Source organism: Rattus norvegicus, chromosome 10 (assembly GCF_036323735.1).
Source record: "Rattus norvegicus strain BN/NHsdMcwi chromosome 10, GRCr8, whole genome shotgun sequence".
In the NCBI taxonomy this organism is placed as follows: Eukaryota; Metazoa; Chordata; class Mammalia; order Rodentia; family Muridae; genus Rattus; species Rattus norvegicus.
Genome location: NC_086028.1, coordinates 82,237,983 through 82,261,252, shown reverse-complemented (window position 1 = coordinate 82,261,252; position 23,270 = coordinate 82,237,983). Strand labels below are relative to the sequence as shown.

Here is a 23,270-nt window from a genome sequence, read left to right as displayed (position 1 = left end):
CTGGCCTCTTGGTCTGACTACCCTCCCCACCCCCACCCCCATGGCTCAGGGGCATGCTTCCTCTAATTTTCCTGGATGTCTCTGCCTCTGGCTGTCTTCTCCCTTTTAGCTACAATAAATTTTCTCTTCCACCACAGGTAGGAGTAGGTCGGGTCCTCTTCCTTTCCCTTTATTTTTCCCATTCAATAATCTTGAATTCCTGATCCTCTGGTCTCACCCTCTAAAGAATTGGCTTCGAGCCACCAGCCCCAGTTTGGCCAGCTACCTGAAATTCAATTGTTAAAGATTTATTCATTTTGGGGTTTATTTTGGTGCTGTCTTATAAAAACATAATTCACTTAAGAGACATTTCTTCTCTCTAATCTTCTCTGGTTTGTTTGATTTTTCACATTGATTTCCTGGTAGAGTTTGACTAAAATATGCACTTTTAAACCATTTGCCTCTGACTTTGACTATTCTGGTCTTTTCCTTTCTTTTTTAAGTTGTGGGGTCTTTTTGACTTTAGAACTCATGTTCAGCCAGTTCTAAGACTTATACACATGTGCCAGTAGGTCTAGCTTTTTTAAAAATGTACATTGGTGTTTTGTCAGGTCCCCTGGAAGTGGAGGGAGTTGTACTGAGAATTTTGGTTTTCTTTCTTCCTTCCTTTCTTTCTTTCTTTCTTCCTTCCTTTCTTTCTTTCTTTCTTTCTTTCTTTCTTTCTTTCTTTCTCTCTTTCTTTTTTTCTAAGAATTAAAGAATTATTTATTTTATGTATGTGAGTACACTGTAACTGTCTTCAGACACACCAGAAAAGGGCATCAGATACCGTTATAGATAGTTGTGAGCACCATGTGGTTGCTGGGAATTGAACTCAGGACCTCTGGAAGAGCAGTCAGTGCTCTTAACCACTGAGCCATCTCTCCAGCCAGGAGAATTTTGGTTTCTTAAAAAAACCCAGTTATATTATCCAGTTTTGTTTTAATCCCAGGTGTGGGAGGAGAGGCTGCTTCATAGCAGGTGACTGTTATTTGCTTCGTGCACTAGCACAGGTGTGATTTTTGCTATCTGTAGAGAATTTAATTCTGGGGACTCTGGAAAAGGTATAAATGGGAGAGTCCTGAGAGGACCTGCGGTGGCTGTTGCTTCTGTTGTCATTGTTGTGGTTTGTCAAGAGGTAATGAACAAAGAGACAGAAGTTGGAGATCTCCCGATGATGAAGATTGGACTTGCCCCAAGGAAGCCAAGGCCTCTAATCAGCAGGAAGTAGTCTAAGAGGTCTATACCACCTTTCCTTCTCACCATTTTTCTCTCCAACCTAGTGTTGGGGGTTGGAAGGGATTAGGGTGGAATAAGGGTTGGAGGGGTGGTAGATAAATAGAACCCAATAAAATAGAGAGAGAGAGAGAGAGAGAGAGAGAGAGAGAGAGAGAGAGAGAATAGGTCAGCATGGAATCGCGGTTGTGAGTTTCAATGTGGGTGCTAGAGTTTGAACCCTGGTCCTCTGGAGGAGTAGCTAATGCTCTTAACCACTGGGCCATCTCTCCAGACCTTAAATATATTTTATACACAAAGTCTGGAGGCGCTCTTAGCATATCTGCCTTCTGATGGGGACCTGTATGAAACCTCTGTGACAGGGTACTGGTGCCCAATATGCTTTGAGTAGCTTTGAGTGTGGATTGTTCCAGTTGGCCCTAACGTGTTAACAGATAAAACTTCCTAGGCAGGTTGGCACACTCATATAATGCCAGCATTTAGGAGGCTGAGGCAGGAGAATTATGAATTCCAGGGAAGGCTGAGCTATGTAATAAAACCCTAGCTTGGGCTGGAGACATGGCTCAGAGGTTAAGAGCACCGATTGCTCTTCCAGAGGTCCTGAGTTCAATTCCCAGCAACCACATGGTGGCTCACAGCCATCTGTAATGGGATCCGATGCCCTCTTCTGGTGTGTCTGAGGACAGCGACAGTGTACTCATATACAAAATAAATAAATCAATCTTTAAAAACAAAAACAAACAAACAAAAAAAACCCCTAACTTAAAGAAAAAGGACAAGGGAAAAGAGATGATTAATCAGTTATTTGAGCTCAGAGTTGGCCATGCAAAGGAAAATGGAAGTAGTATTACCAATGAGAAAATGTCTTTCAAGCAAAAATTTTACCTTTGGAAATGTGGTATCTACCATAGTGAGTCTGACAAGTTCCTGATGAGACCAGTGATGATATTAACATGATTTTAAAAAGTTTTTTTAAAAATGTAACTGGGGAGATGTCTCAGTGGTTAAGAGCATTTGTTGCTCTTGCAAAGGACCTGAGTTTGGTTTCCAATGCCTATGTTGGGTGGCTGAAAATAATTTGTAACTCTAGCCCCAGGGGATTCAACACTCTCTTCTGACTTCAGTGGGCATGTCTGTCTGTCTATCCACCTATTGTGTGTGTGTATATATATATATACACACACATATATACATATATATGTATAATGATGTGTGTGTGTGTGTGTGTGTGTGTGTGTGTATTCTCTCCTCACCCCATGTGTATAGTGTACATACCTGTGAAGTTAAGAGGACAACTTGTGGGAATTAGTTCTCTCCTTCCCCTTGTAACTCAGGTCATCAGGCTTCTTAGTGGTAAATGCACCTAGCCCCTGAGCTCTCTCACTAACCCCTCATGTGATTATTTTAAATTCAGGTCTAGAGAGATGGCTCAGTGGTTAAGAGCACTGGCTGCTCTTCCAGAGGTCCTGGGTTCAATTCCCAGCAACCACATGGTGGCTCACGACCATCTGGAATGGAATCCGATGCCCTCTTCTGGCCTGCAGATGTGCATGCAGATAGAGCACTCACATAAAATAAATAAGACTAGTGAAATACATCAGCGTGGGAACCAGACAGGCTATCACAGTAAGACAGGCTATCACACTGTGAGTCAGGCTGTGCTAGTGTAAGACTCTCAGAGAGAATCTTCCCTCAGGAGGGAGATCCTCAAGCCCCAATGACCAGTCCGAGTCCACCGGCTGCAATCTGCAAGAGGATTTTTTATTGATCAGGGAGCACAGGTACCTGTGGGCGTCCCAGTCAATTTGGAAGACTGGTGCGCCTAGCAGAACCAGGGACGGGTTTTTATAGGGCATTGGGGAGCAGAAGCAGGCTTACAGAAGCAGATGCATGGTTACAGGGATGTGATTGGTGGAGTAAATGAGGCATACGTGTATGTTACCTATTTTGGCTATAATCATAACAGTTGAGTTAGCAAAAAGTACATGGTGGTCAGGGCTTCCCGGGGGGTCAGGGACTGTTTCTTTTTCCCCGCCAGGTGGCCCATGGAGCAATGCCCATATTTTAGTCTAGTTTCTGCATTTTGTTTTCTTTTCTGGTCTGTTTCGTCTAAATGATGGGTCAGCTTGTCCCACATATCTAAAAACTTATTTTTTACTTCTATAGTTGAGGGCCTTGGGCTTGTACAATTCCCTTTCTGGGAGGGGGTCTTTCATTCCCCCATTTTCTTTTTGTCCTTGAGTGGAATCTTCCACTCAACTTGGTTAAGGTACCTCTGTTTTTTGTTGTTTTACCATCTGATACTGTTGTCTCAGCACAAAAGTTTGAATGACTGAAAGACTATATCTCTTATTATTCCTGTCTGATCTGCATAGAAACAACACTCTTCTTTTAGTGTAGCACACAGACTCCTTCTTTAAGGAATATCAGGTCTAATCTTTTCCTATTTTGAAGGACTACCTCTGAGAGGGAGGTTAGGTGTTCTTGGAGGTCAGCTAAAAAGTCTTTTTTTTTACTCTTTTCATATCTGAGTCAATGGCAGTTCTGAATTCTCTATAAGCCTTGCATTATAGGGCAACAGCAGATGTCCTTGTGCTGCCCTTGTAGCACCTAGATAGCCTTAAATAATTCTCAACTCTCTTTTGTGTCTTATAAGTCTTTAGCATCAGGATTCTAATCTGGACACTATCTGAACCTATATACCAAGGTCTTTTAGAACTTCTAAACTTATATAGATTGTGATCCCTGAGGCACAGTCCCAAGAAGTGTTAGGAGTACTAACATATGTAATGTTACATCATTTGTAATAAAAATCAAGCCTATCCTTACACCTATTCCGAGGGAACCCAGGGCAAACAGGCAAACATGAAATTCTTGTTTCTAAAACATACTCCTCAAGTGAGCATTATAGCAACCTCTCAATCACTTAAGACTAGGGAGCTTTTTGAAGATCTGAGTGTCCCTCTAGGTCCCAGCTCTCAGCCCCAACAGCTAGTACGCTGCTGGTGAGGGCTGAGACTTGATGGCTGTCAGGGTGGTCAGCAGCACCAGGTACGGTCCTTTCCAGCGAGGCGCGAGTGTCTGGGCTCAGTGTAGCTGTAGTCTCCGACCTGGAACTGATGACATGTCTCAGGGGTCTCCGGGGCATAGGTTGCTGTCAGCTGTGAGCAGATTTCTTTCTGTATCACCTGTAGGTCTTTTAGCCTGGCATATAAATCATTATTACTATGACATGTTGGTTCAGTAACATCATCTAATATAGTCAGGGGAGCTGAGGCCCCATATAAGATCTCAAAGGGGGTAAAGCTGAATCTGGAAGGAATATTTCTTGCTCTGAAGAGAGCAAGAGGGAAGGAGTGTCACCCAGTCTGTGCCAGTCTCCATGGTTAATTTGGTCAGGGTCTCTTTTAGAGTCTTATTTATTTATTCTACCTGTCCTGAACTTTGAGGTCTGTAAATACAACGTAATTTTCAATCAACCTCTAAATACTTGGCCACACCCTGGCTTACCTTGGCAACGAAAGTAGGGCTGTTGTCTGACCAGATTACCTTGGGCACTCCAGACCTGTGGAAGATTTCTTCTAGTATCTTCTTGATGACTATTGAGGCCGTCTCTTGCTTGGTGGGGAAAGCTTCTACCTATTCCTGAAAAGATATCTATAAACACTAGGAGACATTTATAACCATATTTTCCTGGTTTTATCTCTGTGAAGTCCACTTCTCAGTAGTATCCAGGCCGTTCCCCACGGAGCCTCCTACCACAGTCAACTTTCCTGAAAACAGTTACCTTTTGGCATGGTATACATCAGTGCACTATCTGTTCCACGAGATACTTGAGACCTGTGACATAATATTTAGTTTTTGAAAATGTCTGGATGAGTTTGCTTACCCCTAAGTGAGTCTATTGATGCATTTGTTTTATCATGGCCTCTGCCTATTTTTGTAGCAGGATCTTCTTTCTCGTTGAGGTGTACCAGAGTCTCTTCCTCGGCCTGGCTGGGTCATGGAGGGCCCTTAACATAGCCAGAATCTCTTTTTTTCTTGCCCTCAGATGTCAGCAGGCCCCTCTGCTGATGGGCTGTAGCAAAGGCATACGTGCTGTCCACATAGATGTTAAGTCTCTTTCTTAGCCCAAGGGCTTTGGTGAGGGTAGCGAGCTCTACTCTCTGAGTAGTGGTGGCTTCTGGTAGGGCCTGAGCCCATATGACTCTGTTTCCATCTACCACTGCTGCCCCAGCCCATCTTTTTCCTTCTGTAAGAAGCTGCTCCCATCTATGAACCAGATGGCATCTACCCCCTCTGTTGGCTGATCAGTCCGATCTTTATGCCACTCCTGTGCTTTAGTGAGCACCTGCTGACAGTCATGAAGGGGGGTGTCTAGGTCAGGGTCCGGGAGCAGGGTTGCAGGGTTTAGACTCGTAGGGGCAGTCTGGAATCACAAGGAACAAGTGGGATACCCGGCCCACGCCAAGGTCCACTGTTCTTCGGGTAGTCCATGAGTATCATTTGTTGTCGGTAGTCCCCTGTACTCAAGGTCTTTTGCTGGACACTAGCCCATTTGGGCGTAGGAGCACAGAGTGTTGGGCCCCCGTATTCACAAAACAACTGGGCAGGCTTCCCTTCTATCTTTGCGGATAGCCAGCACTCTAGGACCAAGAGACTTGCCTTCCGGGCTGCTGGAGAGGCCCCTCTTGTTCTTCCTGGGGCAGTCCCTGACCCAGTGTCCTTTTTCCTTGCGATAGGCACACTGATCTTTAGCTAGGAATTCTCTTCTGTTGCCAGGTACTGTCTTCCTAGGTTCCCTAACTACTGTGGCCAGTATATATTCCTCTCCTGTCTTTTATCTCTCTTTAGCTCTCTAGCTTCTTTTTCCTTTTGTCTCTTTTCTTCCTTAGCTTCCTGCTCTTTTTACCTTCTTTCCTCTTTCTCTTCCTCAGTCTCTCTCTCATATCTTCTGCATCTTCCTCTACAGCTATTAGATGCTGTCCACTTATGTAACTACACTTCAACTTTACTTTCTCTGCAACTTACACTAACTCTCAGCAACTTAGCTTAACCCTTTAAATTTCTGTAACTTTCTCTCTTTATATCTTTTCCTTATCTTAGCCAGATTGGTGGGGCATTTTCCAGCCCCTCGGAGACCCACCTTTGGAGCCTGGTGGCAGACCTGGAGCACTCCCTACCTTCAGGGGTATTCAAGTCAACAGTCAGGAGTGAGGGTCTTCCATCCATGTCTGGAACATTCTTTCTGGCCTCCAGTAGGATTCCGTCTTTCCTCAGTGGTAAAGAAGACCTGTAACAGTCTAGAGAATAGAGGTCCACTGAAGAGGACAAATAGCATTTAGTCACACAGCTAAACCAGGAGGACTTTTTGGGACAAAAAGGCCGTTGTAAAAAGAAGCACAAGCTTTGTGTCTGTGAAACAGAACGGCAAGCAGAGAGGGAGCTGATCTGTTACTGACTATCTCTCTGGACTTAAGAACTAATAACAAAAGGATGGAGAGATGGTTAGGACCTGGGTGCTAGATGCCAAGTGGCTGACAAAAGAATTGTAACCAGTTCACCTGGGACTTTCAGGACCTCAGTAGCAGCCCTTTACCAAACTGTCTCAGTGGGCTAAGGGCCCATGGAAAAGAAAACATTAATCCTGACCTTGGCCACAGCCAAAGCCCGAATTCTAAATTTTGACTGGCAAAACAAAGTTCATCACAGTTTGTTGTAGATTCCCTCCGAAACTATCTCAGGGGCTTCTCTGTCCCCCAACCTAGGGCATTTTGACCACAGGGGCAGGAACTGGCTGCTGTGGGGATAGGATCAAAGGCACTCTCCATGTCAATGATGACTAACAGGGAAGGTTATTTAATGTTGGAGATCAACTCCTCTCTTGGAATAGGGCCAGCAGATAAGGCAGGCTCCCTTAAAGAACTTCTCTTAATGAACGCTCTCCTTCTGTGAGCAAGTGTTGAAGATCTGGCCACTGAAAGCAGCAACTGGAATTATTATTTTTTTTCTCAGGGCCAAAAGTCTCATAAAAACAACCACTAACTCTATATTATCTTATTGTTGTCAAAGCGTCAACCCCGGCCGGCCTCATCACCTTGAAACTCCTCTTACGCTGACTTGGCCTGAGCTGCGCCACTGCCCACGCGCAGCCTGCAGCTTGCTAGCAGGCCTGCATGCTTGTCATCCTCAGCCCCTATATTTTCCTACTCTGTGCTGTCCCTTCCTTAGAAGCTGTGAATGTTTAAGCAACAGGGAGAATTTTTCTTCAGGATCTAAGGTAAAGCTTTCAGGCTCTTGTTAATACCTGCTTTAGACAGGGTCACTCACTAACCTGGAGTTCTTCATACACAACTGTTAACAGCAGCTAGAATGGACAAGGGGAGCAAAGGGAGGGGCATCTCTCCTTGGGGAGGAGGCTAAGAGAGAAAGATAAAACTCCCTAGCAGAAAACAATTTTTCTCAAGCAAATTATTTCCAAGTTAAGCACCAAGAGGACCAAGTAAAACTCCTTGACAAACAAAGCAAACAGTTTCATGATTTCAAACACAGTCGTCAGTCCAAGATTTTAAACACAGTCGTCTGTCCAAAGTCCAAAAACGAAACAAAAGCCAAAAAGACACTCGACAATACCACAGAAAACAAACCAGACAAACAAAACCAAGACAAAGCATCCTATAACCAATTTCCACAGATGTTCAAAGAAAATTAGGACACAAAGAAGACAAACAATTTCAACAGTCAGACAGACAGACGCACCGCGCGGCTTCGGTGTCAAACTGAAACCAAAAATTCAGACAGAGGTGACGAGGGTCCGGATCCTTCAGTGGATCCAGCTCTCTCCTCTCTCCTCCAACCCAAAACCACGTATCCTTCCGATACAGGCTGAGCCCCGAAAAACCGGGCTCTAAACACCCTTGGAACGTCTTCCAGGGCTGCGGGGGAGAAGTCCGAGCTCGTCAGCTCCTTCTCTGGCCCGCCCAAATACAAACGGTATAGACCCAAGCCAAGTAACTAAGCATTTACAGAACAAGTCACAAAGCAAGACAAGACAGGACAAGACTAACACTGGCCAGCTTACCTCCCGGTGGGTGGTCGGTGGTCTCTAGGCAGAGGATCTCCGATCCCGGACGAGCCCCCATATGTAAGACTCTCAGAGAGAATCTTCCCTCAGGAGGGAGATCCTCAAGCCCCAATGACTAGTCCGAGTCCACCGGCTGCAATCTGCAAGAGGATTTTTTATTGATCAGGGAGCACAGGTACCTGTGGGCGTCCCAGTCAATTTGGAAGACTGGTGCGCCTAGCAGAACCAGGGACGGGTTTTTATAGGGCATTGGGGAGCAGAAGCAGGCTTACAGAAGCAGATGCATGGTTACAGGGATGTGATTGGTGGAGTAAATGAGGCATACGTGTATGTTACCTATTTTGGCTATAATCATAACAGTTGAGTTAGCAAAAAGTACATGGTGGTCAGGGCTTCCCGGGGGGTCAGGGACTGTTTCTTTTTCCCCGCCAGGTGGCCCATGGAGCAATGCCCATATTTTAGTCTAGTTTCTGCATTTTGTTTTCTTTTCTGGTCTGTTTCGTCTAAATGATGGGTCAGCTTGTCCCACATATCTAAAAACTTATTTTTTACTTCTTTAGTTGAGGGCCTTGGGCTTGTACAATTCCCTTTCTGGGAGGGGGTCTTTCACTAGAACTCACTGTGTAGCCCATGCTGGCTTCAAAGGTGAGGCAGTCTTGGTGGTGCAGCTTCTGGAGAAGGGCTGTGATTGCGAGCATGACCTACCACCACATCTGACTTTTGGGCAGATGTTTTGGATACAGTTTCAGATTCTGTTTTGCACCCAACTTTTAAAGAACCAACACTTGGTGGGAGCTTGCAGTATAGCTCAGTGTTTAAGAGTGTCTGATTTGGGATTTAGCTTAGTGGTAGAGCGCTTGCCTAGCAAACGCAAGGCCCTGGGTTTGGTCCCCAGCTCTGAAAAAAAGAAGGAAAAAATAAAATAAAAGAGTGTGTGATGCTCTTACAGGACCAGGGTTTGGTTCCCAATATTTGCATTTGAATGAGTAACTCAAGTTGCCGGGAATCTGACATCCTCTGTAGTACAGCCACTTTAAGCTTATCCCCGAATAGTTTACAAATAATGAGACTCAGACGATGGATGGCTATTTTATTACAATTACTGGGGGGTAACCCCTAATCTAGTCTTTTAACTGTTGACCTGGATACTTCCCTAGCGGTGTACTCCAGATACTTGCTGTTTTTCCTGGCTATGTGTTCGTGGTACATCTCCCCTTCTGGCTTTCTCCTCCCCTTTCCCTCTTCTTCCTCTACCTGGTCTCTCCTCTCTCCTTTCTCTTCTCCCTCCCAACCAGGTAACTCAAACCCCACCCACTTCTAATCCCTCCAGTAATCGGCTGTAGTCAATTTTATTTAACCAATAGTTTGAAATCACAGAACGAGGTTTGCACAACAAAGCTTGTTTAACACGACAAGTCCCTTGTAAGTCCAGACCTTCCAGAATACAATTTAGCATTACAATACATAGCAACATAACCAACCCCTCAACAATCCTCTTCTGGCCCCCCTGGGTACCTGTATAAGCAAGTAGTACACATAAACACACACACACACACACACACACACACACACACACACACACACACACGTCTTTACAAAGAAATCAGCACTTGTCAGCTGGGCATGATATGATAGTGCACCTGTATAGCCAGCACTTGCAAGGCTGAGGTAGGAGCACTGCGCATTTTGCATTTGAGGTAATCCTGATCTTGGGCCAGCCCAAGCTGGATAACAAGACTTTAATCTCAAAATGAAATCAGAGACAGAGATGGAGAGGGTATCCCCGCTGCTGGAGAAAGCTAAAAATACCCCCTTTCCCATAGCGTTCGTTATTCTTCATCTGCCAAAACAATAGAGCATGAAAGAGAAATGAAAAAGCAAATAAGAATCCAGCTGTTGGGGTTGGGGATTTAGCTCAGTGGTAGAGCACTTGCCTAGCAAGCGCAAGGCCCTGGATTTGGTCCTCAACTCTTAAAAAAAAAAAAAAAAAAAAAAAAAAAAAAAAGAATCCAGCTGTCTCCTAAGCCAGATACTAAAGAGATTTACAAAATCGTAACGCAGAGCTGTTCCTCTTGCTGTTCTGTCTTTGAAAATATAGATCATAAAATATTTTAACAAAATATCTTTGGGGTTTAATTTTATGCCTGCCTATGGATGTCTTGCTTGCACGTTAAGTAGTACTCCTCATGAGTGTAGTGCTCCTAGAGGCTAGATGAGGGTGTCAGAACAGTGGATGAGAGCCCTCATATGTGTTCTGGGAACTGAACCCAGGTCTTCTGCAAGAACAAGTGCTCTTAACTGATGTGCTTTCTCTCTCCTGCCTCAGTCTCTCAATTTTTATTTCTAAGTCAATGACTGTCCTACATTTCCCAATACTATAAGATGTCCTTATGATTTCAAATGTTTGTTTAAAGGGATCCTGAGATCAAAGGTCTGAGAAGTTCTGTTTTGAGTTGTAGGACTAATATCCGTCTGGATAGGTAACTACCATTGTGCTTTGGGAGTAGCTCAAGGCCACAGTCAGTGTAGTGCTGTGTTTCCCTCTCACCCACATTCTTATTAGTGCTCATAAGTTTTTAAGGGGAGTTGGGATTGAGAAATGACTTTGAGGTTAAGAGCACCTTTTGCCCTTGTATAGGGGCAGAGTTCAGTTCTCAGCACCCACACAATGGTCCCAACCACTTGTAACTCCAGTCCTAGGAGATCTAAGGCCCTCATCTGTCCCCTAAGGGTTTCAGGTAGATCTATGGTACACACCCATACTTATAGGCAAAATACTCAGCTACGCAAAATAAAAAGTAATAAATATTCATTTTTGGTGTGAGTATGCCTCGATCCATTGAAGTTGGAGTTGCAGGAATTTGTGAGCGGCGTGAATTTGTGGGTGCTGAATTCATCTTCTCAAGTCATTTCTACAGCTGTTTTGCTTTTAAGCACCCCAAGCTAGCCTGAAACTAATGTAGTTGGCGTTGGCCTTCAGTTCCTGCCTCTGCTTCCAAGTGGTGGGATTACAGATGTAAAATTAACTTTTTAACAGATCAGAGAGGCTTTTCGTTTGTATCTTCAGACAGCTTCAGTCTATATCCTGGAACTCACTTTGTCTTCAACTTTCCAAGTGTTAGGATTCGGGGCATGAGCCATTTCCATTGGCTTAAGAGGAATTTAGATATCTCTATAATTAGCATTTTCACCGGCTTTTTCTTGTTTACTAACTGCATGGGCCTGCTTTGGGTTTGACAACTGTTTGAGGAGTTGTCAACTTCGTGTGTTTTTTGCTGGGATAATCCGTGGCTTTTCCAAATTTAACTGGCAGTGCCCTTGACATTTCAGATGGGGAATTGCAACCTCCGAGATTCAAGCCTGGACTATCGAGATCGTCTAAAGCTTCTGGAACGCGAGAAACCTCCCACTCTAATTACTCTGTAACACCCAGGAGATACTTAGGATCCCAAGATGCTTTCGCCGGCCTTTAAAGACTTCCTGAGCGTTGATTGGCCCGCCTGACGGCCGTGGGCGGAACGCGGCACCCGAGTGGACTTCACCGGGTCTCGGTCCTTGCGCTCCGCCTCTCACGCCCCAAGCGATTTCCGGAAAGATGTGGATTTCAGCTGAGGCCTGGGCGTGGCGGTGATTCTCCGCTGACCGGCGATCACCACTGAGAGCCCTGGTCTTCAGGGGTGGGGCGTCCTGGACACTCAGGATTGGCCCGTCGGGAGCCGCCTCCCGTCGTGCACTGGGGCGCCGGCGACTCACCCGGAAGGAGAAGCCGGAATCTGCATCTGGCTATATGGTTCGGTGCTGGTGGTGTCGCTATAGAGAGCTGCTGCTGCTGCTCTCAGGTGAGGGGGCGTGGGCGGGGCCGCGGCTCGTAGGTGCTGCTGGGGAATGGGTTGTCGACTTGAGCAGTAGTGGTGACATTTAAGTGTTGGCCTCGGTTGACACGCTAGGGAAGGTGCGTCTTACCGCCCGGTGTGAAAGTGAGGGCTTGCTGGGACCCAAGAAGAAAGGAAGCCTGGCTTTTCAATATACTTTGAAATTAGAAGGTGTCTTTCCGTTCCGAGTTTTGCCGGGAAAAGAGAGGGACCATTTTGGCTGGTTTCCATCTAAGTTTGCTAAAGAATGGAAAGGAGTGGCCGGAGTCAGAATTTAGGGATGTCTACCCAAGTGGCCGGGAGTGGAAGGAAATGGGAGATACTTTTCGCAGATACTGGAAATTATGCTCGCCTTTATTACTTTCAGCTGAAAGGAGTAGGTTACCGACTGAAAGGTGAAACAGCTGTTTGATGGACAGGCCAGGTTGTCTGGCGGAAGAGTCTCCTCGAACACCCGTGGGGTATTTAGAAAGGCGAGGTTTTTGAGTCGCTGTCTGTAACACCAGAGGCTCAAGAGTGAGCAAGAAAGGTCTCCTTGGTGCAATCTTTTTTTACAGCCTGATGTGTTTTTAACGTGTCCCTTGAAGTAGTTTAAGTGGGAGAGAAAATGAGAAGGCTTTGAATTGCTCCCCTGAATTAGCAGTTGCGAGCTTTACAATGCGTCAAACTTAGTACACTCCCGAAAGCTCTGGCCCTTCCCCAGGACTGTTGGTGCCAGTATTGTTGAGGGAAGCAAAGAACACTTGAGGCAGGATGGAAAAGGCCGCGGAAATGTAGTTAGCATTGAGCAAGCTTCTTAACCTTTGGAGGTTACTTGATTCTGTCCTTCCTTTATGGGTACACAGGTCCGCCTCTTCGGACAGGTCATAGAGTTGAAGTTCAGAACTCGATGCTTCTCCAGGAATGGAACTGAGCTCCGTTTTCTTCCGAAAGAGTGGTCTTTTTAGGAAGGATGTCAACTGGGAGCAGTGGTTGTTAGAAATGGAGCCTGGTTTTTGCAGTGTCAGCGTTTTAAGGAAATTGACAACCAGAAACTCCTCAGTGCCCTTTGAACGTCCAGAGTCGCAGGAGGCTTGGAGCGCCTTAAAAGCCAGTTTATGGTTATTTGTTTCTGTATGACAGTAGCTCCAAAATAAAGGAGAAAAACTTCCACATGGGGGTGCTGCAGGCCCCTAACAAACTCTTCTTTAGACCAAACGTCTGATGACATCCTCTAAGTGCGTAGATGACCTTTCTTGTCATCTTTTCTGTTGTACTACAAACACAAACCAACCCAAACCAAAAACCACTTCAGAATACTTAACTTTCTGTTCTTCTGCTGGCGGTCAGCAAGTGCCTAAAAAGAGAAGAGGGGGGATCCCATCAGGTTAATTATTCACAGAAAGTCTGTTGGCTTTGGTCACAGATCTTTGTCTATTTCATCTGGACTGTCGTATTGGGTTATTGGGGGATTGAGGTCCCCTGCATTTCAGTTTAGGGGCTCTTGGAGGTGGCGACTGCTCTGGAGGAAAAGTCAGATCGTCAGCAAGAATGCTGTTTATTATGGTGCCGACATCACAAAACCTCCAGGTTTGCTCCACAGCCTAGCTCAGTTTTGTCAATCTGCCGCGTGGAGCTTTGTCCCTGCGTGTGGGGTCTGTCTGTAGAGACACCTTCTGGGATGTTGGAAAGAATTGCGAAAGCTGTTTGCTCTGCTAATTTCATGCTATAAACGAGTTCCCCTTCCTTTGAAACATTAGCCCTATGTTAGCAAAACATAAAATAGACGGAAGCTCATTACGCACTCTTCTAATGGTGAGGCAGAACTAATAAGAGAATGTGTTTAAAATTAATTGTGGGACTGTAAAAGCGAGTGGGTGTGCGAATGGGCATGGGAGGAGGAGAGGGAGAGCTTAGAGATGGTCTCGTTTTCCCAGGAGCCAGCCGGGATCGTTTGTTGGCAGTACATATTGGCTGAAGTCAGTTTTCATTTCAAGGTAAATTGGAAAGGGAAATTAAACCTTATTGTTCTGCTCTTAAGAGAGAGGAAGGGGTGGAGGCGGCAGGCAGGGTGGATGCTGTTGGAGTGGTTCTAGGAGTAACAAGATTAGTGCTGTATTTTAACAGAAGGTGACATCATGGGCCCCTTTGGAATCCAGTAACCCTGTGCTACAGCCTTCATGGTCCCCTTGTTGGAGTGGGCGATGTCGCTGTACACATAAACTGCCACACTGGGGGAAATCAGTGGCTTAGGCTTTAATGAATCTTTACAAAGGAGCAGAACGCATCCTGAGTTGACCCGAGAAGCTGTGGGGTGCTCAGGCAGAGGTGCAAACCGGATGGCGGGCGTGTCAGGATGGGAATTGATTATAACGGTTGGCTCCATTTCTGGGGAGCTGGTAAGAGAAGGTGGTAAACTGTAACTGGACTCTTCAGTTGGGTGCTCCTAGGACCACTCACCTGAATGGAGGTGACCTTTGGTTAGCCAGACAAAGAGAGATTGGTAATTGTGAGGAATTAGTTGTCTCTAAACAACCAGGAGGGGGCGCTGGTAGGCTCCTTTTCAAAGCTGAGTTCAGAAGACTGCTAAGCCGCAGTCCTCCAGCAAAAGTTTACAATGGAACCCACCTGCCTCTCTGGCCACAACACACTCTCCTCATGTCCCCAGGAGCTCTAGACTGAGGTGGCCTTTAGAGTGTCCACCTTTAGTAGTAGTCTGGATGGAGGCAAATTCCCCAGGGTTTTTAGCTAATATGGGGTTTTCCCCCTTCCTCTTTCAGGTTTTACACATAATTGGGGTTGAGGGGAAAGTTACCTACCTGGATTTCCCCAAGGGACGTCTGTGAAAAACTTTTGGGGGTTTTGCTCTGCGAGAACCCAGTACGGACACGCTAACTGTGCGTCCTTCCATGTCCTCTGCTCCTCCCCAGATGTTCTCTTCCGATGGGCTTTTGGTGTAGGATGTTGGAGAACCAAGAGCTGGAGGTAAGCAGGGTCTCCAGGTGGGTCAGAGTCGGAGGGCCACTTAGGGGGAGGGGACACAGATGGCAGAGCATCGTCTGCGGTGCTTTTTCCCTGTTAATACTCTTGGTGTTTCAAATTAAAGCCAGGAGAAGGAAAGAAGTAGCAGGTGTGTGTGCTGAGAAGCGAGCCTCCTTACTAACTCTCCCATTGGTTAGAATGTCCTAGAATGTTGTAAGCCCTTTTAAAATGAAGTTTTCGGTTATCACCCAAGACATGGGGCTCATTAGGACATTTCGTACACGTTTATCATTGTACTTTGTTCTTATTTGTTTACTGTTTCCCCGTGCACATTAAACTCAGGGCCTTGTGGGTGCTCAGCTCGAGAGTGAGCCATACGTTTCTCTTCCTAGCTCTCTTTTTATTTATTGAGAGAGTCTCTCTGTATAGTCCCGTTTGGCCTAGAGCTTGCTAAGTGGACCCGGCTGACACTCAACTTGATGGCAGTCCTCCTGCCTCTCCCTGAGTGTTGGGATTACAGGAGGGAGCCACTGTCCATAGCTCATTATTGATTGATTGATTGATTAATTGATTATCACCCAGTTCCTCAGGTAAGGCCTTGAACTTTTGATGCTCCTGCCTCAGCCTTCCAAGGTAGGATTACAGGCCTGCACTATAAAATTCTGGAGAACGGGGAGTTTCATCCCTTGTTTATGAATGTTTATCTTAGCACAGTGCCTGACATGCGCTGATGCTCAGGAAATGCTTATTGAATGAATGGAGAAATGACTGAAGGTTGGTACTTTTTCTTTTCTTTTCTTTTTTTCGGAGCAGGGGACCGAACCCAGGGCCTTGCCAGGGCCTTGCACTTGCTAGGCAAGCGCTCTACCACTGAGCTAAATCCCCAACCCTGAAGGTTGGTACTAAGAAACTGGATACTACTGGGTGATCAGAGCTGCCTTGCTTCCTGGGTGTGGTGCCTCATTGATCTCAACACTGAGGAGGCAAATGTGTGAGAATTGCCACATGGTGAAGGGAGGTAGCCTACCTAGTGACTTCCTGCCAGCCTGGACTCTAAAACCAAAACCAAATCGCATTCCTTCTGTGTGGCTGAACTGAAGTTGGGGTATCTTTTTTCTAACCTGCAGGAGGTGATCACCGTGCGAGTTCAGGACCCCCGGCTGCAGAATGAGGGCTCCTGGAATTCTTATGTGGATTATAAGATATTCCTCCATGTGAGTTAGGCTTCTGTAATGGGTCAGCTGCAGGGCTGGGGGCCGGGCTGAGGTAGAAATGATTTGTGGGTGTTCCCAACATTCTGAGACAGAAGATTGACAAGGAAGAGTGGGGAGAGGGAGGGCTTGAGTGGAAACATTTGCTTTCAGGGTGCCTGGCAGCATCTTGGTCTGGGACCTGATAGTGTGATAATCTGTCTCCACAACGAGGGTGGTGGTGGTGGTGGTGGTGGTGGTGGTGGTGGTGGTGGTGGTGAACTCATGTGGGACTAAGGCTTTTCCCATTTAAACTCTTTGGACTTTCTCCCATGTTCCCGTAGACGAACAGCAAGGCCTTTACTGCCAAGACCTCCTGTGTGCGACGGCGCTACCGTGAGTTTGTGTGGCTGAGGAAGCAGCTACAGAGGAACGCGGGCTTGGTGTGAGTTTGCTCTTGTGCCTTCTTAGGTCTGAATGGATTCTGGGGGTGACTAAGGGAGCTGGGAGTTTTGAGGGAAAAGAACTTAGAACATGTCACATTGAAGAGCTTGAGAAATGCTTGAACTCAGGTGTTGTAAGTCAGTGAGAAGAAGCCAGTAATCCTCCCTCCGTTCACATCATGTGGCCTAGAAGAACTGTATGAACAGGAAAAAAGAAGTGTACATACACAGACTCCTCCTCCCACATAACAATTTAAAAAGATGGTCTTTGTGCTTTGTAACAGAAGCTGAGAAAGTGTAACAGTAACTTGCCACAACTCACCTCATTTTTAGAAAATTCTGGGGTACTCTTGCTCTTACTCTTCCCTTCCTGCTCCCCCCTCTTCTCATTCCCTCCCTCCCTCCACGTGCTCATGGCTAGCCTCTACTTCTCTTCTCTCTCTCTCTCTCTCTGTCTCTCTCTCTCCCTCCCTCCCTCCCTCCCTTTCTCGGCCCCTACTACCACCTTGGGTCCCCTCCCCATACCCTGAATAAACTCTATTCTATACTATAAAAAAAAAAAAAAAAAGAAAATTCTGGGGTTGGAGTACTCTTTGGTTTGGTTTAGCTTGGTTTAGTTTGGTTTGGTTTGGTTTTGCTTTCTGAGATAGAGCCTATGTGTGAAGCCCCAGCCTGGCCTCAGATGCCCCATGTTCTTGCCTGAGCTTGCACAGCAGTGGAAATTATAGGCGCATGGCAGTATGTCTGACTTGGAGTAGTTCTAACTCAAGGACCCAGCATACATTACTGTCTGGAGCTGGTGTGAGGGAGGTGCATGTTGGGTAAATGGTGTTGGAAGGCATGAGCTGAGCTCAGGTCCTTAGCACCCATGGGAAAAGCCTGTATTCCTAGTGCTGAGAAACAGAGACAGGGACCCTAGGGGCCTGATAGCCAGTGAGGCTAGCTAACGGAGGGGTTCTGGGTGCAGGGAGAGACTATTCCAGCAAAGGAAGGGAGGGTGATCAAGTAAGACACCCTCTCTCAGCCCTGGGCTTCCACACGTATGTGTACGCACGTGCTCCCCTACACCTGTGCAGAGCAAAGCAGGAGAGCTGGGTGTAGTGGAGCAGGCTTGAAATCCTCCCACCTAGGAAGCAGAGACTGGAGGATTACTGCAAGTTCTAGACTTAGGAGCACTTGCTGCTCTTGCAGAAGACGTGGGTTGCCAAACCCAGAGTGCCCACAACTGCCTGTGATCACAGTCCCAGGGGATCTCATTTTCTCTTCTGGCCTCTGTGAGTACCTAAGATATCAAGAGCCCCCCCCCCCCCCGAACCTTCAGTAAAAAAGAGAAAAAAAGCAAGTGATGTGGAAAGTGGGCTTACTAGGTGCAGTGCTGTGACGTGGGAAGTGGGCATACTAGGTGCAGTGCTGTGATGTGGGAAGTGGGCATACTAGGTGCAGTGCTGTGATGTGGAAAGTGGGCATACTAGGTGCAGTGCTGTGATGTGGGAAGTGGGCATACTAGGTGCAGTGCTGTGATGTGGAAAGTGGGCATACTAGGTGCAGTGCTGTAATGTGGGAAGTGGGCATACTAGGTGCAGTGCTGTGATGTGGGAAGTGGGCATACTAGGTGCAGTGCTGTGATGTGGGAAGTGGGCATACTAGGTGCAGTGCTGTGATGTGGGAAGTGGGCATACTAGGTGCAGTGCTGTAGCAGCATAAGTTTGGAATCATAGACCTGGGTGCTGGCTTTGTTTTGTGACACTGGAGTTTCATGTCCCCTTTCTGGTTTTCTACAAGGAGGACACTAATAGCTCTCTCCTGGAGCTTTTAGGAGGACTAAATGCCACGTTTGTGGACATTTAATGCAAAGTGCCTGCCATAGGGCAGTGCTAACTCTGTCAAGCCCTTAGTAAAAGCCAACTATATTGACTGGTCCTCTTTCTCAGGATTCTTTTGGGTGGGGTTGGGGTGATGTTTCATTTACCTTGGGTGCTGCACTACGACTCCACAGGCCTGTACCAGAACTTCCCGGAAAGTCCACTTTCTTTGGCAGCTCTGATGAGTTTATTGAGAAGCGACGTCAAGGTCTCCAGCATTTCCTGGAAAAGTGAGTGGACATTAGCACAGCCCACCATTGTGGAGGCGGAGCCACAGGAAGGCTGGATGCAACCTTGCCTTGCTCCTGCAGCCATGTTCTGGTGGCATTTTCCCCTGTGCCCTCCCATCGCCAGTGCTCCATGAAGCCAAAGCCCAGCTGGGGTGGGGCGGGGTGGAGCAGGAGACGACTGCGTCCCACGTGCCCTGTGGTGTTTGCTCTGTTGCTGCAGGGTCCTGCAGAGCGTGGTTCTCCTGTCCGACAGTCAGTTGCATCTCTTCCTCCAAAGCCAGCTCTCAGTGCCCGAGATCGAAGCCTGTGTCCAGGGCCGGGGCTCCATGACGGTGTCTGACGCCATTCTTTCCTATGCTATGTCCAACTGTGGCTGGGCCCAGGAGGAGAGGCAGAGCACCTCTCACCTGGCTAAAGGAGACCAACTTAACAGGTAGGAGCTGTTCGGTACTCAGGGCTGGGGTTACTGTGCCCGGTGACATGACACCCACTGGGGTGCCCGCATGTTGGGGGAGTAACGTCACAGCGTTGGTACCATTGGAAAGGCATGGTTCTCTCTCTCTCTTTCTTTCTTTTTTTTTTTTTTTTCATCTTTTTTTTTTCTTTTTTTTTTTTTTTTTTCCAGAGCTGGGGACCGAACCCAGGGCCTTGTGCTTGCTAGGCAAGCGCTCTACCACTGAGCTAAATCCCCAACCCCTTTTTTTTTTTTTTAAAGATTTATTCATTTATTATATATAAGTACACTGCAGCTGTCTTCAGACACACCAGAAGAGGGCATCGGATCTCTTTACAGATGGTTGTGAGCCACCATGTGGTTGCTGGGAATTGAACTCAGGACCTCTGGAAGAGCAATCGGGTGCTCTTAACCGCTGAGCCATCTCTCCAGCCCATGGTTCTCTTTCTTGAATGGGAAACTAGAGGTCCTGTTAAAACCTAGGGAGAAGGAAGGGGAAGAGCCTCCTTGGCTGACTGTTTTGTTTTTGTTTAAGGCAGATTCTTACTCTGTGGCCCATACTGGCCTGGAGTCACTGTATCCCAGGCTTCCTTTTATGGTGATCTTTCTGCCTCAGACTTGAGCTCAGGCATTCCAGGTGTCTAAATAACACTCTGTCAATGTTAGAACACTCCTCCTTTCCTCCCTCCTTCCCCTTCTTTCCTTCTTTCCTTCCTTGACAGGGTCTCATTGTGTAGCCCCAGCAGTATAGATCTACTCACTATGTAGGCCACTTGCTGTGTAGACCGGGCTGGTCTCAAACTGACAGGGATCTGCCTGCCTCCTGAGTGCTGGGATTAGAGGTGTGCACCTCCATGGCAGGCTCTTTTCAAATTAATTAATTAATTACTTATTGTGGTTCTGGGTGGAAATGAAGCCTAGGGCTTCACTTGTGTTTGTGTTTTACCATCAAGCCACATCCCCAGCTCCCAGACTATGTATGTACCTACTCTAAATGAAGAAACGATACATCCGTGAGCGACGGCTCTCCATTGCCCCTAGTAACCATAGTCTACTTTCTGTCGGGATCTGCCTGCCCTGGACACTGCAGACACAGAGCCTTATGGGGTGCTTTTGTGTATTGGGCGTAATGCTTTACAGCTGCTGTCTGTGTTTCAAGGCAGGGTTTCTCTGTGTAACCATGGCTGTCCTGGAACTCGCTCTAGACTAGCCTAGCCTTGAATTTAGACATCTGCCTGCCTCTGCCTCCTGAATGCTGGGATTAAAGGTATGGGCCACCACCACTTGCTGCTTTAAATATTTTTTTAAAATCACCTTTTAGATTTATTTTGTTAGAGTGTTTATGTTTGCATGTGTGTAGCCGTGGCATATGTGGAGGTCAGAGGACAGTTCTCTCTTCCTGCCCTGTGTGTTCTGGGGACTGAAGCAAGTCATCAGGCTTGGCAGCAGGGGCCTTCCACCCACTGAGGCACTCGATCGGCTGCAGCATGTGTCTCTCTATACTTCATTGGTTTTTATGGCTGAATACATCAGTGAATGGACATGGGGTCTGTCTGTCTATCTATGCCCGTCTTTCCATTTTTATCATCCAGTCACGCCCATCTTTCCTTCCCTCTCTCTTTTCTTCCCAGTTGCTGCTTTCTTCCAAGATCAGGAAGGAGGAATTCCCCTTCACCACCTCTCAGTGAAGAGAAGGACCACGTAGAAACCTGGGCTCCAGTAATCGACTCTGAAGGCCCATCCTTAGACAGCCCCATGCTGCCACCCAGCTCCTCGCCAGCCTGCTGTGATCCGGCAAGACCAGATGAGGGACTCTCTGGGTCCCAGCCTGCGAGAAGGGCTGTGGCAGGGGACCCTGCTGTGCCTTTGGATCCTGGTCAGCTAGACACAGTGTGGGGAAAGTGAGCTGTGGCTGTTCTCTCTGTTCTCCTGGGTGGTGGAGAAGATGCCGCCAGGGTCACATTCAGGTGGGGTTGAGGACAGGGCGGGTGTGGGGAAGTCGGGTTGAGCATCCTCCATTCAAATCTGCGCAGGTTTGTCATGCAGAGGTTCTGGCTGCCTGCTACAGCTCCTCCATGGGAACAAACACCACACTGGTGTTTGTGAGTTAGGTGCAGGGCCCAGAAGCTGTTGGTTTTAAATAGAACTGTATTTACTTTCCCAGGAGGTGAGTTTCTTCAGGTGTTTGTTTAAAGAGAACTGTCACAGGCGAATGGTGAATGTTGGAGAACCCCTTCGTGGTAGATCTTTAGCTGCCATGTTGGACATTCCATGTTGGACATTGTCCCAACAGACAGTTCCTATCGTTCTATTCCCTTCTTGGCAGGCTTCCATTTTTGCTGTAGCCCCTGGAGATTTTGGTTGTGGGAGGCTGACCTCTTGCTTGCCTCCTTGTGTGGACAAGGTAGCAAAGATGTAGTTGCCCCCTCCTTGCCTTGTGGCCACAATGTGACTATTTGCTGGGCTTTCCAGCATCTTCCAAGACCTCACCAGGTTAAGTGGGGCCTGAGAGGTGTAGGCAGTTAAAGCCTATCCAGGCATGGCTGGCACAGCCAGAGGGAAAGGAACAGGTCGGAGGCGTTGCTTGGGCAGTCTGGGCTGCCCATCTTCTGCTTATAAAGTAGAGCTGGTGTTTCTGCAGGATTGAAGTGGGCTCCCTTTTTCAGATCCTTTTCTTCCTCTCTTAATAACTCCATGACCCCAGAGCTTTGACTGCCAGGGCCTACGGCTGCATTCCTTGGAAGCTGCAAGTTCAGTCCAGTGGGGCCACAGGCTTTGTTTCGGCCGGGAAGTGAGGGCTGGGGATGGAGGTAAGGAGACCTAAGCTGTCCTGCAGACAGTGCGGCTCCTGTCTCCTGCTGCTGAATGGGCTCTGCAGAGAGCAGGGGCTGCTAGCTGGAGTGCTAGGGCGGGCTGAGTGCCGGGCTCACCTTGCCACTGCTCTGCTCTTAGGTTTGTGTGTGTGTCTCACTCTGGCCATCCACTCCAGCTGTGCGGTCCACCTCAGCTGTGGCACTACTGGCCTGCATTGTGGGACTGGCCTGGCATTTAGTTCAGAGTCGAGGGGCTTTGGCCTGAAATAAAATGCAAGTATTTAAGACTGTTGTTGCAATTTGTGTCTAACAAGCTGTAGCAGGGAAGGAGGGAGTGAGAGCTGGCAGGAGTTACTTTCATAAATCATGAATTTATCAGCGTGGAAATAACACTGTAGACCTGTGCACTGGAACTCTCCTGCATTATGTGTGTGACTCAAGTTCACCACTGCAGGAGAGACGGTTTTCCAGAGAGCTAGGATGCAGCTCTTCTCACAGATCTGGGCATGAACCTTGTTAGGTATAATTTACCTGATGCTGCCTCCATCTTGGAAGCCTGTCTGAGGTGCCAGGTGCTAAAAGAGAAATAAAGTTTGTCAACAGGCAGATGCAAAACCCTGGCTGCTGTTCATCCCTCCTTCCTGCCGCCTCCCCTGGGCCTTCCCTTTCTATGATGCATCAGAGCGAATCGAGGATAGAAAACCCACAGAGGCAAATCCAAAATGTCAAAAGAAGTTCATTTCAAAGGGGGAAAAAACTCCATACACAACCCTCACAAAACCCGACAGATGCTAGGCTAATGGCATCCACTCTGCCGATTGGTGGGGATGGCTCATGAATATTAATGAGTCCAATGCTCCAAATGGTGCAGCTGTGAACCCAGCTGTGCCTGAAGCTCTCTGATCTCAAAACTTCCAGACAGGAGCCGGAGGTGGTCTGTGTCAATTCCCTACTCAGCCAAAAACCAGCAAGCTGCGTTGGCCTTCTTCTGTTCCCCGTCTTCCTGGAGTTGGTATTAGGCAGCCCGCTCTGCCAGCAGGCCGGGCTGCTGGGGCCAGCAAGCACTCTTCAGACATGGCTGTGGTTTCTCAGACTCCCAGCTTTTTA

General features: G+C 47.3%; 1 protein-coding gene and 1 long non-coding RNA gene across 7 annotated transcripts; one reads left to right on the top strand and one right to left on the bottom strand.

The window, feature by feature from the left end:
* Positions 1-2,994: 2,994 nt before the first annotated feature.
* On the bottom strand, positions 2,995-11,012 carry LOC134480860 (uncharacterized). The gene is made up of 2 exons (XR_010055755.1): positions 8,336-11,012; positions 2,995-6,557 (listed from the first exon to the last, which is right to left on the bottom strand). It is a non-coding gene; the product is annotated as an uncharacterized LOC134480860 (long non-coding RNA).
* Positions 11,013-11,988: 976 nt separating this feature from the next.
* Snx11 (sorting nexin 11) lies at positions 11,989-22,778 on the top strand. Of its 6 annotated transcripts, XM_063269114.1 has the most exons (9): positions 12,161-12,177; positions 13,056-13,779; positions 14,127-14,186; positions 15,120-15,174; positions 16,299-16,385; positions 16,706-16,806; positions 18,801-18,896; positions 19,117-19,329; positions 20,982-22,448. In XM_063269114.1, the coding sequence occupies exons 4-9, from the start codon at positions 15,133-15,135 to the stop codon at positions 21,253-21,255; spliced, it is 813 nt and encodes a 270-aa protein (XP_063125184.1). In that variant the 5' UTR covers positions 12,161-12,177; positions 13,056-13,779; positions 14,127-14,186; positions 15,120-15,132; the 3' UTR covers positions 21,256-22,448. The 6 variants fall into 6 exon arrangements, with proteins under 6 accessions (XP_038942005.1, XP_006247258.1, XP_006247260.1 ...); XM_006247196.4 differs by lacking the exon at positions 13,056-13,779 and having other exon boundaries at positions 12,027-12,177; positions 14,970-15,174; NM_001012012.2 differs by lacking the exon at positions 13,056-13,779 and having other exon boundaries at positions 12,087-12,177; positions 20,982-22,778.
* The last annotated feature ends 492 nt before the right edge of the window (positions 22,779-23,270 follow it).